General features: G+C 39.8%; 1 protein-coding gene across 3 annotated transcripts in view; it reads left to right on the top strand.

Moving 5' to 3' along the window:
- LOC132110786 (calmodulin-lysine N-methyltransferase-like) overlaps nucleotides 1-18,253 on the top strand; it is a 108,196-nt gene that overhangs the window by 75,052 nt on the left and 14,891 nt on the right. For all 3 annotated transcript variants that reach the window (XM_059517726.1, XM_059517725.1, XM_059517727.1), the window contains exons 5-9: nucleotides 396-456; nucleotides 2,792-2,846; nucleotides 4,903-4,966; nucleotides 10,580-10,646; nucleotides 11,699-11,773. In XM_059517726.1, coding sequence (XP_059373709.1) covers nucleotides 396-456; nucleotides 2,792-2,846; nucleotides 4,903-4,966; nucleotides 10,580-10,646; nucleotides 11,699-11,773 — 322 coding nt within the window. The remainder of the gene's footprint in view (nucleotides 1-395; nucleotides 457-2,791; nucleotides 2,847-4,902; nucleotides 4,967-10,579; nucleotides 10,647-11,698; nucleotides 11,774-18,253) is intronic.

Here is an 18,253-nt window from a genome sequence, read left to right as displayed (position 1 = left end):
TACAAAAGATTTACATTTTAAATAAATGCTGTTCTTTAGAATTTTGAGGTCATCAAAAAATCCTAAAGAAATGTATAGGGTTTGTTTCTTGAGAAACTGTCACTTTTAATGCATTTAGGCTTTTAGTCTATTTCCTGCTCCTAAACATCAGGGTAAATCATATGAGTTATGATCAGTGGTTTAACTATCTCAGTCAGAAGGCCCTTTCATATTTGAATGGATGACTCATAGCCAGATTATGTTCTGATGTGCACTAAATTTATTTTATATGTGATGGTAAAAACTGTGTAGTAATACCCGGTATTGTAAACAAACTTGGAGGTTTGGTGCACTAGTAAGTACCATCACACTTCATACACTTTACGGTATCTAACCGCGCTCTCATTCTCTTTCAGGTGTCTGGCCTTCTGAAGAGGTGATGGCCTACTATTGCCTGAAGAAAAGTCACATGTTTACGTGAGCCCCCTTCTCTCTCTCTCTCTCCTTCTCTCTCTCTCCCTTTTTCTCTCTCTCTCACTTTGGCCATATGACAGAGAAGCAAGGGACACTTTCTGATTTGCACTCAAGGCGGTACAGAAGCCTTTGATTTCCTGTTTTTACATTCAAGAGGCAGAAGAGGGAAGAGAGGCTTATCGATTACATAGCAGCAAGCTGAAGGTCAGCTGGGCATATAGAGACAGAGCAAGATTTGCACCCTTGGACCAATGCTTCTGTAGGAGCCTCTGTGTGTGTGTGTGTGTGTGTGTGTGTGTGTGTGTGTGTGTGTGTGTGTGTGTGTGTGTGTGTGTGTGGGTGTGTGTGGGTGTGTGTATGCGTATGGAGGGTGTTAAGACGTGTGATCTGTTGTGATTTGGTCTGGTGCATATTCAGACCTCTAAATTAAAAACTGAAGTTAATTTGCATCTGTATATGTGTGTGTGTGTGTGTGTGTGTGTGTGTGTGTGGGTGTGTGTGTTGTCAACGTGTGCTCTTGTTCCTGTATGTCATCAAGGACTGTCACCCTCTCGCTATCTTCCAGACCTGTTATCAGGCACTCACCAAAAAGAGAAAAAGAGGAGGATAAAGCAGAACAAAAAAAAAGTCAATTTACAGAGAGCGCCCATCTCTTCTCTTCAACCCTCTGCTTTTTTGCCTTTTTTCCACTAGCCCAATGTACAGCCAAATAGCTACCTGTCACTGGGGCTTTGTCCCCGCCGTGGCTCATACTAGCAGTTTTGTGCGCATTAATTTTTAATTGCACTCCCTCATACAACAATCGCTCTCTCTTCATCCTCCACTCTTCTCTCTCTCTGTCAATGGAAGGTGTCGGATCACAGGCTGAGAGCAGACAAACACAGGGGGACTTGCAAAATGATGAAGTCAAGCTGGCTGCGTGTGTGTGAGAGAGAGAGAAAACAGTTCTGGTGTGTGGCTCTGGGCTGCTTTTGACTCTCTACTGTATATTTTGTGTATGACGAACACAAATGAACTCGATGCTAATTATAGTCTTTGTGTAAATCCTCCATTTCTGTGAGAATTATATGAATTACCTTTCATATGAATTATTCTGTTTGGGTGTGTACTGTAGGTCTCTGTATATACAATATGTCTGAGTATATTATTGCGATATGACTAAAAAATGGCAGGTTTGTTTTGAGGAAAGAAAAGCAAAAATGCTATTAATAAAATAAAATGCAGTTAAATGTATTGTTTTTAGATAGGATAGCCAATTGGGCTTATTTACTTTGAATATACTGTATATCTATAGTTATTGACATATGGTTTAAAGACTATTTGTCCAGTCAAACTCTTCTGCAGAAGCTAGGCTAATTAGCCAGATGTTCACTTGCAACGAGGATAAGTGTTTTGTGCCATATTTGACTACTAAGAGCATAAAATTAGCTAAATGCATTAAGCATTTTAGAAAGCAATAAGTAATCAATTAATAGGTGAATTATGTTTTATTTTTAATGCTTGTAACCCAATTTCAGATTTTCCCTACAATGAAATGAATCACTTAAAATGTGAGTTTTTGGAGGCAGGTAGAGAATTTCTAACAATAACTGTACAAAATTGTACAAAAAGGTCAGAACTTTCTGACTAGGGGTCTATAATCCCGTCCTTTTTTTATTTTTTTTTTTTTTTTTTTAATTCAAAAAAACTCCCAAGCTTGGAAACTACTTTTTTTCGGTAGTTTCTGTTTATGACGGATTGCAACCAACTAGCATTAGTTTCCAATACTGCCACCTACTATTTATTGCCTCTGGATTATTTACAAAGATTTCCAACAGTATTAACATGATATAATTTTTATTAAGGTTATAATCAATACCAGTATATTTTGTCTCACCTAATTTAGAATGATGTATTTGACAATACTGAAGTATTGCCATCTGTAATGAATCAAGGTACTTACAGTACAGTACAGAATCAAAGCAGAAAATTGATCCTGTATGTTTAATTAGCTTCCCATTCCTGTTGTAGCCCAAATCCAAATTTCCAGCAGAAAAAAGGACAATTGAGCTTTCTTTTGTAAACCCATATACAGCCGCTTACATGCAGAGAGGAGAGAGAGGAAGGTTGAGATCAATGAGCCCAGTGGAATTGCATTCCAATCAATGGCATCCCGCTACACGAGCAAGTTAATTAGCGTTGTTGTTAAGACACAACAGCATCTCGCTCTCTTTCTCTATCGCTCCAATTCTCCTGTTTTCGTCTCATTTGAGCTGAAAAACTTCACTCTCATACTCATGTACTTCAATGTTAACGCTAAACGGCGCATCAAACCCCTCTGTGTCTCTCTGTCTCACAGGGGCTCCGCGGTGTGTGAGCTGGGTGGAGGGATGACGTGTCTTGCAGGTCTCATGGTAAGTCAAAAGTGAAAGCAAAAACTGCATACAGTTCTCACACAGACAGACAGTCACAAGCAAATGGGCAATTTGGATCAGCATGGGTAATCTAACATGGGCATATTGTAAGCAACGTGAAATCAGCCAGCACAAATTGACATTTCTACCTCAGTGACCATAAACACACGTGGCCCAATGGGCTAACTTCATCAAAAGCGTTCAAACACACAGGCTTGCATATGCAAACACATTCTGTTCTGTCTTGGACAAAGACACACATATACACACACATCAGTGGCTTAGGATCTGGCTGTGTGTAGTGTATCGTAGTTTGTAGTAGCCTCTCCAGATGGACAGGCTTAACATGTTATCGATTTCGCCTTCACAAGACCAGCCTTCCCATATCCCTCCACTCAATACCCCCGTGTTGTGACATTACGGACCGCTAGTGGATCGCCCTCTTCATCCCCCCACTCTACATTTTTTTTTTTTACTTGCATTCCTCCTTTTCCTCATGTCTGACTTAGTGCTTCTTGATGCTCGTGTTTATTTAAGTCCTTGGCAAGGAATGATTGCTGCTCTCTTCTGTCTTGTGCCCTGGAGTGCTGTGGTTTTGGCAGTGCCATCCATGTTTTTCTTGGGTGACTGGTTGGTTTCCTGCTGGTCTTGATGCCCATATGGCTAGCTGGTGGTGTGGGGACCTGTGACCTGACTCTTGCCCACAGGGCAAAAAACACTACATCAATCTGTAGAGATGATTCTGCTGTATTGTCTCATTTTGTCAGTGCATGTAACCTTTTTGTTTTGACAACTACTTAAGAAATCCTGTTGCAATCTGTGTGTCTTTGCAAAGACTTTTACCTGCAAAAATTTAAGATGCTGGTTTTCTCTTTATGATGTCGTGAAATATTTGCCGCAATATAGTATCAAAACAAATTTATTAGGAACTTTTTTTTATGCTCACCAAGATTACATTTATTTAATAGAATACACTTCAGCAGTAATATTTTGAAATATTTTCACAATTTAAAATAACAATTTTCCAGTCTTCAGTGTCGCATGATACTTCAGAAATCATTCTATGCTGATATGATGCTTAAGAAACATAAAAAACTTGAATAATTAGAAGTATACTTTATTTATTTGGGGTATACATCCTTTGTAACATTACAAATGTTTTACTGTGACTTTTAATTTAACGCATAATAAAATATCTTTTAACAATAAAATCTTACTGACCCCAAACTTTTAAACAGTACTATAACACATGCTAATTTTCCTTAAGTATTACCCCGTCATTAAACTGCATAATATTGACTGCTACTGCTAAGAAATAAATACATAAGAAATAAAATATTAAACAAATTCCCTCTGCATTGGCAGGTGTGCCAAAAAGTAATTTTTGCTTCCCATGTTTGAGAACTGTCAGAAATTCGAAAAAGCATTATTCAAAAGCACATATATAAAACCTTGCAAGCACTTTTACAAACGCACACACTCCCTGCTTCTGCCGACTGCGCCTCTCCAAACAACTGTTACACAGTAGCTCTGATAAAGATGACTACTTGAATGAAAAGACTGTATAAAAAGAGGACAGAAAGAGCTGACAGTGGAGCAACACAAAGGTAGAAGCTTCGCAATACAAAGTTATATGAAGGGCATCAGGCAGGCCTCACGAGCTGAGTAAGGAGTGACAGCAGAGCGTGATGGCCCTGCCTGATAAATGCCACACTGCAAATGAAAGGCTCAGCACTCACCATCATCCTCTGTCACAATGCAATTACCCAACAGAGTGATAGCAAGATAGAGGGCTCCCAGCCACCAGGAATGATAAAAGTATTGACTGATTTGATTGAATGATTAAAATAATGCAGACTTAAAATGAAAAAACGAGCGAGACAGACAGAGATGGATGAGAGGGAGCAAGGGAGAAAGAGAGAGGGGTGGTCGTTTTGGAGTAGGGCTTTAAAAATCAGCGCTCTTCAGATATGACTGCTTGCAAACAGTGTGCTGAGGATGTCTGTCTTTTCTTTTATTTATTTATTTGTTTGCTTATTTTTTTCTTTTTCTGCAGATTGCAGTTTGTGCTGATGTGAAGGAAGTGCTGCTATCTGATGGCAACGAGAAGGCAATTCAAAGTATCCTTGCAGTATGGACTGGTGTGTAGCTCTGTTCCAAAACCTTGTAAGCTGCCCACTCCCTACATAGGCAGCTGCCTTCTAAGACAGCGTCTGAACCGAAATGGAAGCTCATAAATGACTGATGTGGAACTTACATAGACAGGATCTGTAAATGAAAAGGAAAGTCATATTCGAGTCAAATATAATTTATTCTCTTTACTATTTGAGCAAATAGGAAGCAATATATATTAGGGGTGTAACTGTACGTGTATTCGTACCGGACCGTTTCAGTACAGGGCTTTCAGTACGGTGCACGTGTGCACTGCATGACCGAATGCAATATTTTGTGTGTGGAACATAGGTACATTTTAGTTTCCACACGAACATAATAAGTGTCGGAAGTCTCCACGTTTAGCGCTAATCCCGCCCTATTATCCCGCTCTGCAGCTGAAGTTTTCTAAAGGCATCACGCGAGTGTGAACATCACTACAACTAGGAAAAAAATAACTGTAATTCAAAAGCAGCTCCCGTCGGCATTTAAACAGACCTTTGCTCTTAATTCCGATCGGGCCAACGCTATAACGAAATCTGAGCAGGTCTAAAAACTTAAACTGTTGATGCTGCACTTTACACTTTGGAAAAGTTAAATATATTTTTTAAATATGAGCAGGCCTACAAGCTGGGATTGGTAATGCTGCACTGTAATCATAGTTATTTATTTATATTTTTCATTATATTTTATTATGTGATATTAGTTTAAGACTGAGAGTATTTTATTTAGTAGAGAACTTTGCAGCAGTATTTTATTTCTTATTCTTTTTTCAGTAGGAGTGCTGACAGCGATGTGTTTGGTGTGTGTGTGTACTTTCGACAGAAAAGAAGACCTTACTGTCTATTTAACCCTTAGTTACCTCAGATATTCCTCTCACTTTCACCTCACGCACACACACACACATTCAGTCGGCCATTCTTAATATGCACTCTGTCAAAGAATATACACACACACAGGCACACACCCCTCGACATATCTGAATGTGAAGCAAATTATCAAGCTGACACCCGAAACCTGCATTTAGCATGTTTAATACATATTCATGTCATTGAAGGCTGCCGCTGTGTGTGTTGACTCACCTGCTCCTTGTCTCTCACCCTCTCCCCCCTCTTCCTTTCCTCTATTGACTCTCTCTTTTGCCAGGAGCACGGATGAAGCTTAAACAGGTGACAGGGCCAGCTCAAACCTTCATTCTTCATTCCCTTTCTTCGCTTTTTCTTATTCCCGCACTCCATCTCTCATCTTCCCACCACAATCGCTTAGATTAGCCACATCGTTTGGCCCACAAAGGCAGGAAAAACGGAGACGACAGACGTGACTGCAAAACGCCGCAAAATTACCATGCCCACATTCGTTAGTACAACAGCCAGCGCTGCCACTACAATGAGCTTTTATTGAATATCAAGACTCAAAGAACAATGGCCGTGGCATGAAATCAACACAGCTGCTCATTGAGAAGAGATTTGTTTAAAAGAAAATGGAGGGAAAGGGAGCAGAGCAAGACATACTCAAAACATTCGTAGTCTGTCTCTAAACGGCTTCCTGTAATAGTGTGAGAAGGGTGGCAGAAGGCTGATAGAGCATTAATTGGCAGTGCTTTGTTTCAGAGATGTTTCTGCCATAATAGAACGCCAAGAGATGATCTGATGATCGACGAGGCCAGGAAAGGACAGGCTTTCTTGGGAGAACCCTATAGGATATGCTGTTTTCTTTCTTTGTTTTAGAGGAAAGAAAATGAAAGGAAAATGAAAGAAAATGTTCCACACAGTTGAAACATTAATATTAGCATGCTAGTCATAGGATTACTCCAAACTTTAAATGTAAATCACGCATGCGCAGTATCATCAGCTTGTCGGGTCTCAAATCGGACACATCCGACAGAAACAGTTCTCGGTTCAGTGTACTGGGGATCCAAAAACTGATGCAACCAGTTCTTGACTCGAGAACGAGAACCGCTCCAGCAGTGAGCGTGTACGTTCATTATCTGACTCTGCTGATTATCCACACAAATTTTCCCCCGGCCTTTATTTAAGACCGGCCTTTATTTGTCTGTGTTGACCATGCCCCCGCCACTATCAGAGGCCTGGCGTTTATTTGACTACTGGTTTTGATTTGAGAAATTATGGTATATAGATTAATAAGTGAAAGTGAAAGTGAAAGTGAAGTGACATTCAGCCAAGTATGGTGACCCATACTCAGAATTTGTGCTCTGCATTTAACCCATCCGAAATGCACACACACAGAGCAGTGAACACACACACACACTGTGAGCACACACCCGGAGCAGTGGGCAGCCATTTATGCTGCGGCGCCCGGGGAGCAGTTGGGGGTTCGATGCCTTGCTCAAGGGCACCTAAGTCATGGTATTGAAGGTGGAGAGAGAACTGTACATGCACTCCCCCCACCCACAATTCCTGCCGGCCCGGGACTCGAACTCACAACCTTTCGATTGAGAGTCCGACTCTCTAACCATTAGGCCACGACTTCCCCCTTCCCCCCATAAAACAGGGTTTAAACAACATAATGTGAACATTAAGGTGTTTTACCACCAATGCCTTTAATATAGCTTGCAGTGTTCTTAGACTAGATTAGCACAATGATTGAACAGTCTCCAGCTGAACAATGTCTATCAGAACAACTGTCAGTTGCTTTAGAGATGTTGGACGAGGGAATCTGCTTCTTACACTTCTCTCCAAAAATGGCCCAAAGTGGTTTGATGTTTATATGAGCTTATTGAGATAACCAGTGCAGATATTGAAGTAAATCTCCAACTGTCCAGGTTTCATGATCTTAACACCTTGTTTTTGGTGTTTTAGCATTGGTGTCAGTAATTAAAAGTTTATCATTTGCAGTTCTTTCATTGATATTGGCTTTGTGAAGTTCTCTGTGGTCTGTTTTTGTGGAAACAGGATTTTCAAGGTCAATATTAAGGTTTGCTGTCACTTTTGCTGCAGTTGCTCTGTGCTGTTTGGACACCATCCTTCTTAAGCCCCTTTCACACTGCGATTCCAGAAAATACACGGGTAATGTGTCCCGGCATTTGTTCCCGGGTCGCTAGAATTTGCACTTTCACACCGCCAGTGATTACCCGGAATATGTGCGTGCGTTCACACACAACCTGTAAAGGTCCCGTAAAGACACGTGACATCACGATGTGACATGTAATGTACGAGTCAAAAACGCTAGGCACGTTAACTTTCACTTAAACTGGCGAACGATCTCAGCTTCAGCATGGAAAGTAAGGAACTAACTGATCTCTGCTTCATTACAGTTTGCACATATGTGTTTTGTCGCAAACATTGATCTTCCTTCAAAACACCTGGCAAAAGAGTCGCACAATAAAGTGTGTCATCACTACGACACACCCTTTACGGCATTAGTTCTGGCTTTTGTTCACACAGCGCTCGTTTCGGGACTGGACCCGGCAATGTTAATAGGTCCCCGACCCGGGACCAATCCCGGAATCAATCCTGGGACATGTTTGCATTCACACAGAAGGCAAACTGGCAATGTTCCGGCAATTTTCCGGGTCCAACGTGCAGTGTGAAAGGGGCTTTAGTGTTAATGGTCCCTATCATTCATTTCTGGTTTCGCCCACTATTCTTTATCGCTCTTGAAGTCTTGCCATGCTTTGTGTACGCAGTCATAATGATAGACGGTAGTTCTTAAAAACCAAATAATTGGACTCATGACTAATGTTACAGAAGAATGTTACAGGAAATTTTGATTACTTTTGACTTCTATGCAAAGCCATATTGGCTCTTCAACCTGCCTAATCAGCAAGATGTATCCTGCAGTAACTGCATCATTAGTATAGCACAAAGTTCATATTGTGGTTCATTTGTTGGCATAGTTTGTCCCCACTGGAGTTGTTTAAAACCCCTGTTGTATATGTCAACAGACAGTCAGATTCATGACATTGTGTGTAAGTGTATGTTATTGCAGCACAATTAGATGTTACTCCAAATATGATAAGCAAAAGTAGTATTCTTACTTCCTAAACCAAATATGAATGAATTAGACATATGAACACACACTATGCTGTTATCAACAACAACAAAAAAACAGCCAATGAGCCCAACTGGGAATTAATAATGTGTATCAGAAAGTGCTGAGCGGTTTCATGACTGTTCTGATCTCAGTCTACACTCGTATTAAAGCCGTGAATGTTTAATCAAGAGACCCATACTGTTAAATTGTACTTTTCACACACTGATTATGTTCTTTAATAGCTGCTGCTCTCTGGACCTTTACAAACTCTGTTAATCAGAAGTCCTGAAACTTGGAGGAAATATATGCACAGGTGTTACACAGGAAGTCAATGTCTCGGGGCACTGTCAAAGAGAATGAGAGAGATGCCAGTGCTAACCTCTCCCCCAGTGGTGTTTTCCTGATGGGATTACACTGTAAGCCTTCCACTCTCTCTCCTTAGCTGTGGATCTCACCAGTGTAACGTGCGCACCCAGCCCCCTCCCCTCTTTCTCTGAGGGATTTGCCCTCCATCCCTGCACTATAGATTGGATTTGCTACGGTTGTTTTCCATGGAGCGAGAGAGAAAGCAGGCCAGAAAAAGTGAGAAATCGTAATTGAATTAGTTTAAAACTGTCGAAGGGTCTATTCATAGATGCGCTGACATCAATCCCGCAGTACAACCACAATGGGTAGAGGCACCAACTGAGGAGATGGCTGCAGGTTAAAAGCCTCCCTATTGATTACCTATGGGAATGCTTTGCCTGAGTTGGTTTTGAGCTCAGTGGTAATCTGAGGATGAGCCATGGAGAGAGACGGCTGTTACGGAAGCAAATGGACTCTGTGGGTTGACGTCATATGAAAGGGCCTGACATGATTAAAAAAGAAATCAGCTAAGTGTAATAAAGTCTTGATCAGAGTGATAAAGAAAATGAACTAGGTGTTGTTCCACAGTGTCTCACTTACAACGTTCATACTTTTGTGTACTTTTCTGTATTCTGCATCTTGATCACTTGGTTGTACTATTCCATATAAACGTTCACAAAAGAATATAGATACATTACCAGACAAACTTTTCAATAAATTTATGAATGTAATTTCTTGTGTTGTATACTAAATTTACTAAATATTAAAATAACATTTATGTATGTATGTATGTATCTGTCTGTCTGTATGTCTGTCTATTTATTTTGATAACCATTGACAAATTATTATTATTATTAATATTAATATTATTAAAGTTTCTCACAGGGGATGCAATTTCTTTTCTCCAAAATGTGAAATTATTTGTTTATTAGTTTAAGCAGTTTTTTCTTCACTTTGAAAATAATATAACATATTATAAATAGCTGCCAAGTGTCTGATTTTAAAGATGTTTGAGATGTTGTCCAGAGTGCATAGCAGTACTGACCAGTCAGCATTAAGGACAAGAAATATCCTGTTTATAACTTGCGTTGTTCATAGTTTTGATGCCTTTGCTATTATAACAAAATATGGAAAAAAGAGTAGGTGTGTTCAAACTTTTGACATGGTGTATATATATGTATCTTTAATTGTCGTGCCTTTATTAATAATGAAACAGTGTTGCATTTCTTGACAAAGAGCATCAGATGTGCGCAGTGTAATCGAGAGGAACAGGCGAGAGGGGATCTTCCTGTCTACCAATGTGTCCAGCAGGTAATCACGCATACACCTCCTGAACATCTCTGTTAATAAAAGACAGAGAACTAATATTGCTTTTACATTACAGCCTTATGAAGTCCATCTCTTACGTCAATACAAATTCAAGTGTAATAATTCACTGAAGCTTTGCATAGTCAAGCATGCCATGAAGTATAGAAAAGTGTGTTTGGGTAAAGTGGCATTTACGGCACTTGTGTTCGGGACATAATAGTGTCAATAAGTAGGCAAAAATGAGGTTGCAAGGCTCCGTGTCACTCCCTGAACCCAGTTAGCCCAGTAAATACGTATCCGCAGCCTGTGGAGCGAGCGCTACGCTCTCTAGCGTGCCGAGATGTATCCAGGCAGAGCGATGATGAGCCACTCTCCGTGATTGAATGCCCTCATCTAGGAAACTCCAACACACACACTCTCTCTATAACACCCCTCTCACACATTTGCCAAAACACAGCTCATCCACTGTGCACACCATCACGCAAATGCATTATCACCTAAAAAGTAATTTTGGCACTCAGTGATCTAACCACTCTCTCCCCCTCTCGTCTTCCTCTCCTCTCTCTTGCTCTGCACACTTCCCCTCCCTGTGTATTTACACTGGGCTGATGAAGTGAAAGAGTAAACGTATAATTAGCCTGCATTACTTTGATTGTTTTCTTTAGAGATTAGGATTCCTGTCAGAGCGCGGTTTGAGTGGGGTGAAGGTCGCGTGTGATTGGCTGAGGGAGGGGGGGGTGGTTTCGCTTTCTCAAGTCAGTGAATAAAGCAGCGCAGACCCCCACTGAGAGAGGAGATTGTATTTCCAGAAGACGTAATTTTTGTTTACTGACTGTTAATAATGGCTAATTAATAATCAGATTTGCTTGCCTGGAAACTAGCCCTAGCACTTAAAGAAAAGAGAGAAGACATTCGCTGCCAGACAACGGCGCAAATAAAGCAAGTGTCAGGTGTGTGAAATTCTCTTTGGATGCAGCATTGTGGGGGATTACGGGGGTGAATGATTAATTGTGAAACAGGGTTGATGACACCGCTATCATCCTGTCCTCTTTCAGGGTGGTGAGATGGGACAATGAGGCCGATATGTCTGCTCTGGAGGGTCGCTTTGACGTGGTGATGTGCGCTGACTGGTAGGTTGATCCTTTTGTTGAACTGTCAGTTCTTCAGAGACCCACCATCTTCCAAAACATGACACTCGTACAATCCTAACACAGTTGTTGCATGACACCTCCAATACAGACCTTTCAGGCCTAACCGCTTGTTCTTTCTAACATTATATGATTCTGAGCAGGCAAGGAGATTCTGTACAGCTGTCTAAACCAGCAGTTTTTAAAGCTATTACAAAATAAATATCATATCTCAGCATCTCCAGCCACAATATGTCTACACCTTCAATAAAAGTGTGCACCTTGTGTCCCGTTGATGTGGCATTAATATTCCTGCGCCCCTAACGCTTATCAGATGGCAGCCATCAGCTTGTGGATGGCACTGCATTATTTCCCCTCCGCCAGGCATTTCCATTTTTCAGAAATTGCCTCTTTTTCATGCTTGGCGTCCCAGAAAATGGATGTCTTAGGCAAATTGCAAATAATTATGCCTGTGCAAGGAGAGAAAGAGAGCAAGAGAGAGATTGTGGAGCATACAAACATTTCAATTAGCCAGGTCCTGAACATGTTGAACATGTGTTGTCATTTTTTTTTCTTTCTCTTTTTTGTATGTCTGTGTAAATGCGTTGTTGTGTTTGCATCACACTAGACTTTTACAATCATTTGGATGTAAATTTTACCACTGGTCCGTTCAGATTTCATTATTTAATGCAAGAAAATTTTATGTTACTAGAATGCTATGTTGGATAGTTTGGGAAATCCAGCTTAGGGATCATGTGATCAAATATGAACCGTTCTTCTTGTTTACATGGTCATTTAGTTGTTAAAGGTATAGTTCACCCAAAATGGAAAATTATGTCATCATTTACTCATTCAGTTCGCTCCAAACCTGTATGATTTTATTTCTTCTGTATAATATATCTATTTACAGTCTGATTTTTTTTTGTGAGCACACTGACTTATATGACTGATTATACAGTTAAAAAAAGATGAAACAATCTTCAAAATATGTTATTTTTTTATTCAGCAGGGGCGTGTCATTTTAAATAGGTGGGGGGGGGGGGGGTTATGAGCACTCTTTGCAAGCTTTCTAGTCTACAATCCATTTAAATATAGAACTTAGTTTTTCCGCCACACACACACACACGTTGCAAAGTTTCGGAAATGATGTCTGCATATTTATGCGGGATTCGCTCTCGAAGTAGCAGTGATTGACACAGTGATAACCATAGCAATAAACAGGACAAAAAAATGTGAAAATGTGCATTAAGACTAGACCACCCTCACAAATTTCAGAGGCACCTCAGTGATTATTCCTGGAACCTGGTTGATATGCATTTATTGCAAAACTATGTACAAACAACAAAATACAAACGCACTAAATACACGCCCCTGTTATTCAGAAGAAAAAGGTCAAACAGGTTTGGAATGATGCGAGGATAGTAAATTCATTTTGGGATGAACTGCCCCTTTAATATATTTCACGTTAAACTGTGTTCAAGTAACATAATGTTTGCCAATATTTTATGAATTTATATTAATTCTACACATTAAATACACAGAAAATGGCCAGTGAATACAGGTTTTATTGGTTTCGCTTATTCATGACTGATTATTTTGTAATGGTCCCTGCTCTCATTACATGCGTTATAATGACCCTAATTAGTACTTTAATTATATACATTTTCAAATCATACACATTTTTCCTCATCAACATTTTTCTTAACACTATTATAGTTTATTACATTATAACATTGTTATAAGCCCTGCTTTAAACAGGATGTTCTTTGGCATTGTGTCTCTATCTAGCACAAAGTGGTGAGGCTGATGGAGGCGGGGTATAATGATACCTCTGTGTTCTCTGGCGATGATCACTAAAGTCTGGTACGGCCTACTATTATTCTAATGTCAGACAAATGGCAGCTAATACGCAGGTAAAATGTGCAGCAGAGGGCCAGCATGAGATTGATTTGTGTGTAGTAAGGAGATTCTACGTGTCTCTGTGTGTGTGTGTGTGTGTGAGAGAGAGAGAGAGAGTGAGAGAAGAAGGTACGTGAGGATGAATCATGCCGCGTTGGCTGTCCCCCGTTGCTTGCACTGGCAACTCATCTGTAATTGCCGTCGTCAGGAGAGTGATCGCTTGGCGATTAACGAACATAGCCACGCTGACGATCACCTGCGAAAAGGTCAACAGCCACACTTCTGCTCCAATTAATTATAGTCTTTCAGACAATCGGCAAGAAAGGTAGGACTTAATGCGGAGGCGCTTACACTAGGAGAAGAGAGAGAGATAGATATGTAGTCTCAGCTACGATAGCAAAAGGTTCTTCCAAAAGACATCACTCTGTTTCACCTGTCTTTGTCTTCACAAGACAATGGAATTCTTGTCTGAATATGATGTTTTGTAGCTACGCTAAGTTGACAAAAGCATGAAATTAGCACTCAAGGCCCACACCTCTTTACTTGACTTTTGCAGCTTTGTTTAAAGTGATATTTCCTCACTGCTGAACAGGTGAAAGTCTGATATGCTGTGTTAGCCAGAAGTTTTCAGAAATGTCTCTTTCTAGTCTTTTAGTATGGAGTTCTGTCTTGTTCCTGTTTCCTGTTCGTCACTTCATTATTCCCTGATTGTCTGCATCTGTGTCCTTAGGTATATAGGTATACAAGTAGGTGTGTAGTATGAATGAAAACCTAAACACTATTCACTGTTATCATTGCCAGATTGACAGATCTTTAATGGGATAGTCCCGTGAACATCAGGTGTGCACCATGTAAAGCAGTAGGTCACCAATTCACCTACTGTTTCATAAATACTGTGAATTCAGTCATACTACCCATTTCACATACTGTTTTCTGCTTACTGTATAGTAGAGTGTGCATATTTAGAAACAGTGTTAATTTAAGACTCATTCCTCTATGATGATAATCTTAGGTGAGCTCTATTTTTTTTCTTGTTTCCCTGTTTCAGAGTTTCTTGTACTTTTGTTATTATATTTTGCATTTGGATCCTGCTTGCCCTCGTTTCTTAGTTCTCAGCTTGACAGCACAAAAAATGTGTAAATGAAACCTCAATGTAACTGCAACAGCAGAGTTCAAAGAAAAGTCAAGTGTATTCTTGGTTACTACATTGAGTATTTCTTTTAAAAATGGCCGTAAATTAAAAAATGGTTGTCAAGAGTGTGCCATTGAGGATAACAGTAATGCCTGTAGAATAATCATGCACTGAAATAATATTGCCTGTCTAGAAATATTTTTTTTCGTTACACTATGCTGTAAGCAAATGCACGAAGAAGAAGATTTAGAAAGCCTTTAAGCAGACACACAAAGAAACATTGATGAGACCGGACAAAGAAAACTCAAATGGAACTGAATTAATATACACGTGATAACTAGACACACCTGAACATAATCAAATGAATAACCATGAAAACCAATTAACTAGGGGAGGAACAATGTAGTCCAAACTAACAGAAACCGTGACACTTAGTTATGTTTAGTATTATTATTTTCCCCAAGGAAAAATATGACTATAAATACTACTGCTACTACTAATAATAGCTATCATTATTATTAAATAAGAAATTACTATTTCATAATTTATGCATTCTTAAATGAGACCATCAATCTGTTTCGTCATAAAACATCAGAGAGATTTTAAAGCATCTTCTTTTGTCACCAGCTGGTTTATAAGTGCTTCTCATACCAAGTTTGCGAAGATGGTTAGTGTCTCATGCTTTCTGAAATTCAAGTTAGAGCCCTGCACGGGCCTCAAATCTAGGCCCGAGACGCTCAGGCCCTAGCCCGACCCGTGTCCGACAGCTCATCAGAATTATCAGCCCGAGTCCGACACGAGCCCGTGTTTTTATTTATTTATTTATTTTATTACACAGCAGAAGCCTGCCCTATTTGCAACAATTAAAAAAGGGGTCAGTTTTGTGTTATGTTTCTTTTCATTTCTTTATCAAGTTAATTTAGAAAAATATTTGGAGCATTTTTTTTTAATGAAGATTTACGTTAATCAGCCGAGCCGACAGCGAGTAGCCTAAAACATATTTAATCAATTAAGCCTCTCAAATTAACGCGTATACTTTACTTGGCTACAATAAAATCCATAGATATAAAACACTTCAAGCATATCACACACAGTTGGTTTAATATATGTTTATTTATTAAACCACAGTGAGTAAAATAAAAAAAATTGAAATACTGAGGCAGGCTCGCAACAGCGCTCGCAAACGAAATGAGAAATAGCCTATAATCTAAACAAATTAAATTAATTAAAAACAAACTTGCAGGTTATCTTACCTCAAAAATGCACCACAGAACATGTCCATTCTTTTTTCCATTAGTTTCCAACAGTTAAGCGAAAATAAAGTCCAGTCAAATGAAAAGTTAGAACAGTCTCTTACAGAGCATCGTGGAGAAAAAGAATAGCCTCCAGAGTGGAAGGTTTTAACCCAGTCCTCCTCTCTTCTATCACTCTTCCCGCTGCGCTGAAGACACGTTCGCTGCTGCTGCTGGTGGGACACTAAACACAGAGCGAGCCAGTCTTGACAGTTGCGGTAGCAGGGTCTCGTGCTGTTTCCACCATAGCAGCACATCTCGTCCATCACATTCCATGTTGTGATTGAGGCACATGTATTGCTGTACTTCATCGTCGTCATCCTCGTCCTGCTCCACAATGTTTTCAAACTCGGCCAGCGCTCTCTTCTTTCCTGCGTGTCCCGCAACAACAGGTGCAGACACAGAAATGCTCGCCACTGCATGAATCATCATTTTATTATTATTAGTTGGCCAACTAGGATATGATTAATACATTAATTTAGAGGCTACTACTACAATAAGTGGATATAAGAGAACTATAATCGTGGGTCGCGCTGATGGAAAAGCGTGCGTGCGTGCGTGCGTGAGACTGTCATGTCAGTATGTCAGTATAATTATAACGGGTTGAATTATCACATTATGAAAGTTATGAGGTTATGAAAAGTCTATGTTTGTTTTTCTATCGTCGACGTCAACTTCTCATTTTTTTTTATTAATGTCTAAAAATATAAATAGAAGGATAACCCCAAAAAGGCCCGAGGCCCGGCCCGCATGTGAGCTATAACGTGAAAATTGGCCCGAAGCCCGGCCCTAGGGGCATAAATAAGTCGGGGCCCGTCAGGCTCGGGCTGAAATGCAGGGCTTTAATTCAAGTTATAAGCAACCTCAAACCACAGCATATCCAGAAATGAGTTCAATGCTACTCTTATATTCTGGAAACTCTGGATCGTGAGCTGCTCACGTGTAAAAATTGTGAAATCCTATACTCTGAGATTGGCCTGAAAAGCATCTTCACTTTTCAAATGAATGCTAATGTATGTGCAAATAGATATATCCTGAGACTTTTATAAATTTTTTGTTTGTTTGTTTTTGCATTCATATTGATGTACATGAACTACTGACATTTTAAGTTTCATATACAATACATTATATAACGTGTGATAATGACTTTATAACAGAGGTTTAAAGTGTCACCCATTTGTGTTCAGCTTCATTTCTATATTGACTACATGTAAACATGCTCGCAGGGAGTCCTTTTTATGGAATGGCATTCTGGAAAAACACTTTGTATCCTATCACTTAGATCTTTAGTTGGAATTGCAGTAACACCAGGCTAGGGTCAAGCATGTGTAGAAGCAGTCAGCCGTGCTCCATGATACGTGAATCAGTTACCAGTATCCTCCACTTGATCCCTCCAGCAGTTCCCATGGGGATGGGCATCTGACACTAACAGTTGAATCTTCATATAATATGTGTGTGAAATTCTCCTAGGTAAAAGCAATTCTCATGTAATCATGTCTGTTAAATTGTCATGAGGGTAAACATCCTTTATTGAAACATTGCTGTCTATGAAACAGCAATGTTTTTTGCCCCCCCACACACAGCAATTGAGCCAAAAGTGAGAGTGCACGTCTCTTAGTGATCCCTGGTTTATGCTACGGCTTGCACACACACACACAGAAAATTTAAGCACTCTGCTATACAAACACACACACACACACACAGAACATTAAAGCTCTTCGCTATACAAACACACACACACACACACACACACACACAGAACATTAAAGCTCTTCGCTATACAAACACACACACAAACACACAGTGTAGGCCGCTGGTGTGAATTCTTGCAGTGGTCTCGTTGTAATCACTGCTGTAGTGATCGTCTGACTGAGAGAGCTTGGCATCTCGGCTTCCTCTATAAGCTTCCCCTGTCTGCGGACTCAAGATAAAAGCTTTTGTGCATGTTTATTTTCAGTTGTTTATTTTAGTTTTTAAAAGTTACTATGCTATTTAGCTGATTTCTTTCTATCACTCTTTCTTGTTAACTTTTCCCCTTTGTTGAGCGTGCTAATGCTAGTTCCAGCTCATTCTGTGCAAAAAAAATTCTAAGACACAGAGTTAGTGAAAGAAGGATCTATTTACATCTGTATATTTTCAGAGCCTTACCTTAACCACCTA

The sequence above is a fragment of the Carassius carassius genome, chromosome 30, assembly GCF_963082965.1.
Source record: "Carassius carassius chromosome 30, fCarCar2.1, whole genome shotgun sequence".
In the NCBI taxonomy this organism is placed as follows: domain Eukaryota; kingdom Metazoa; phylum Chordata; class Actinopteri; order Cypriniformes; family Cyprinidae; genus Carassius; species Carassius carassius.
This window is presented reverse-complemented; position numbering and strand designations above follow the sequence as displayed.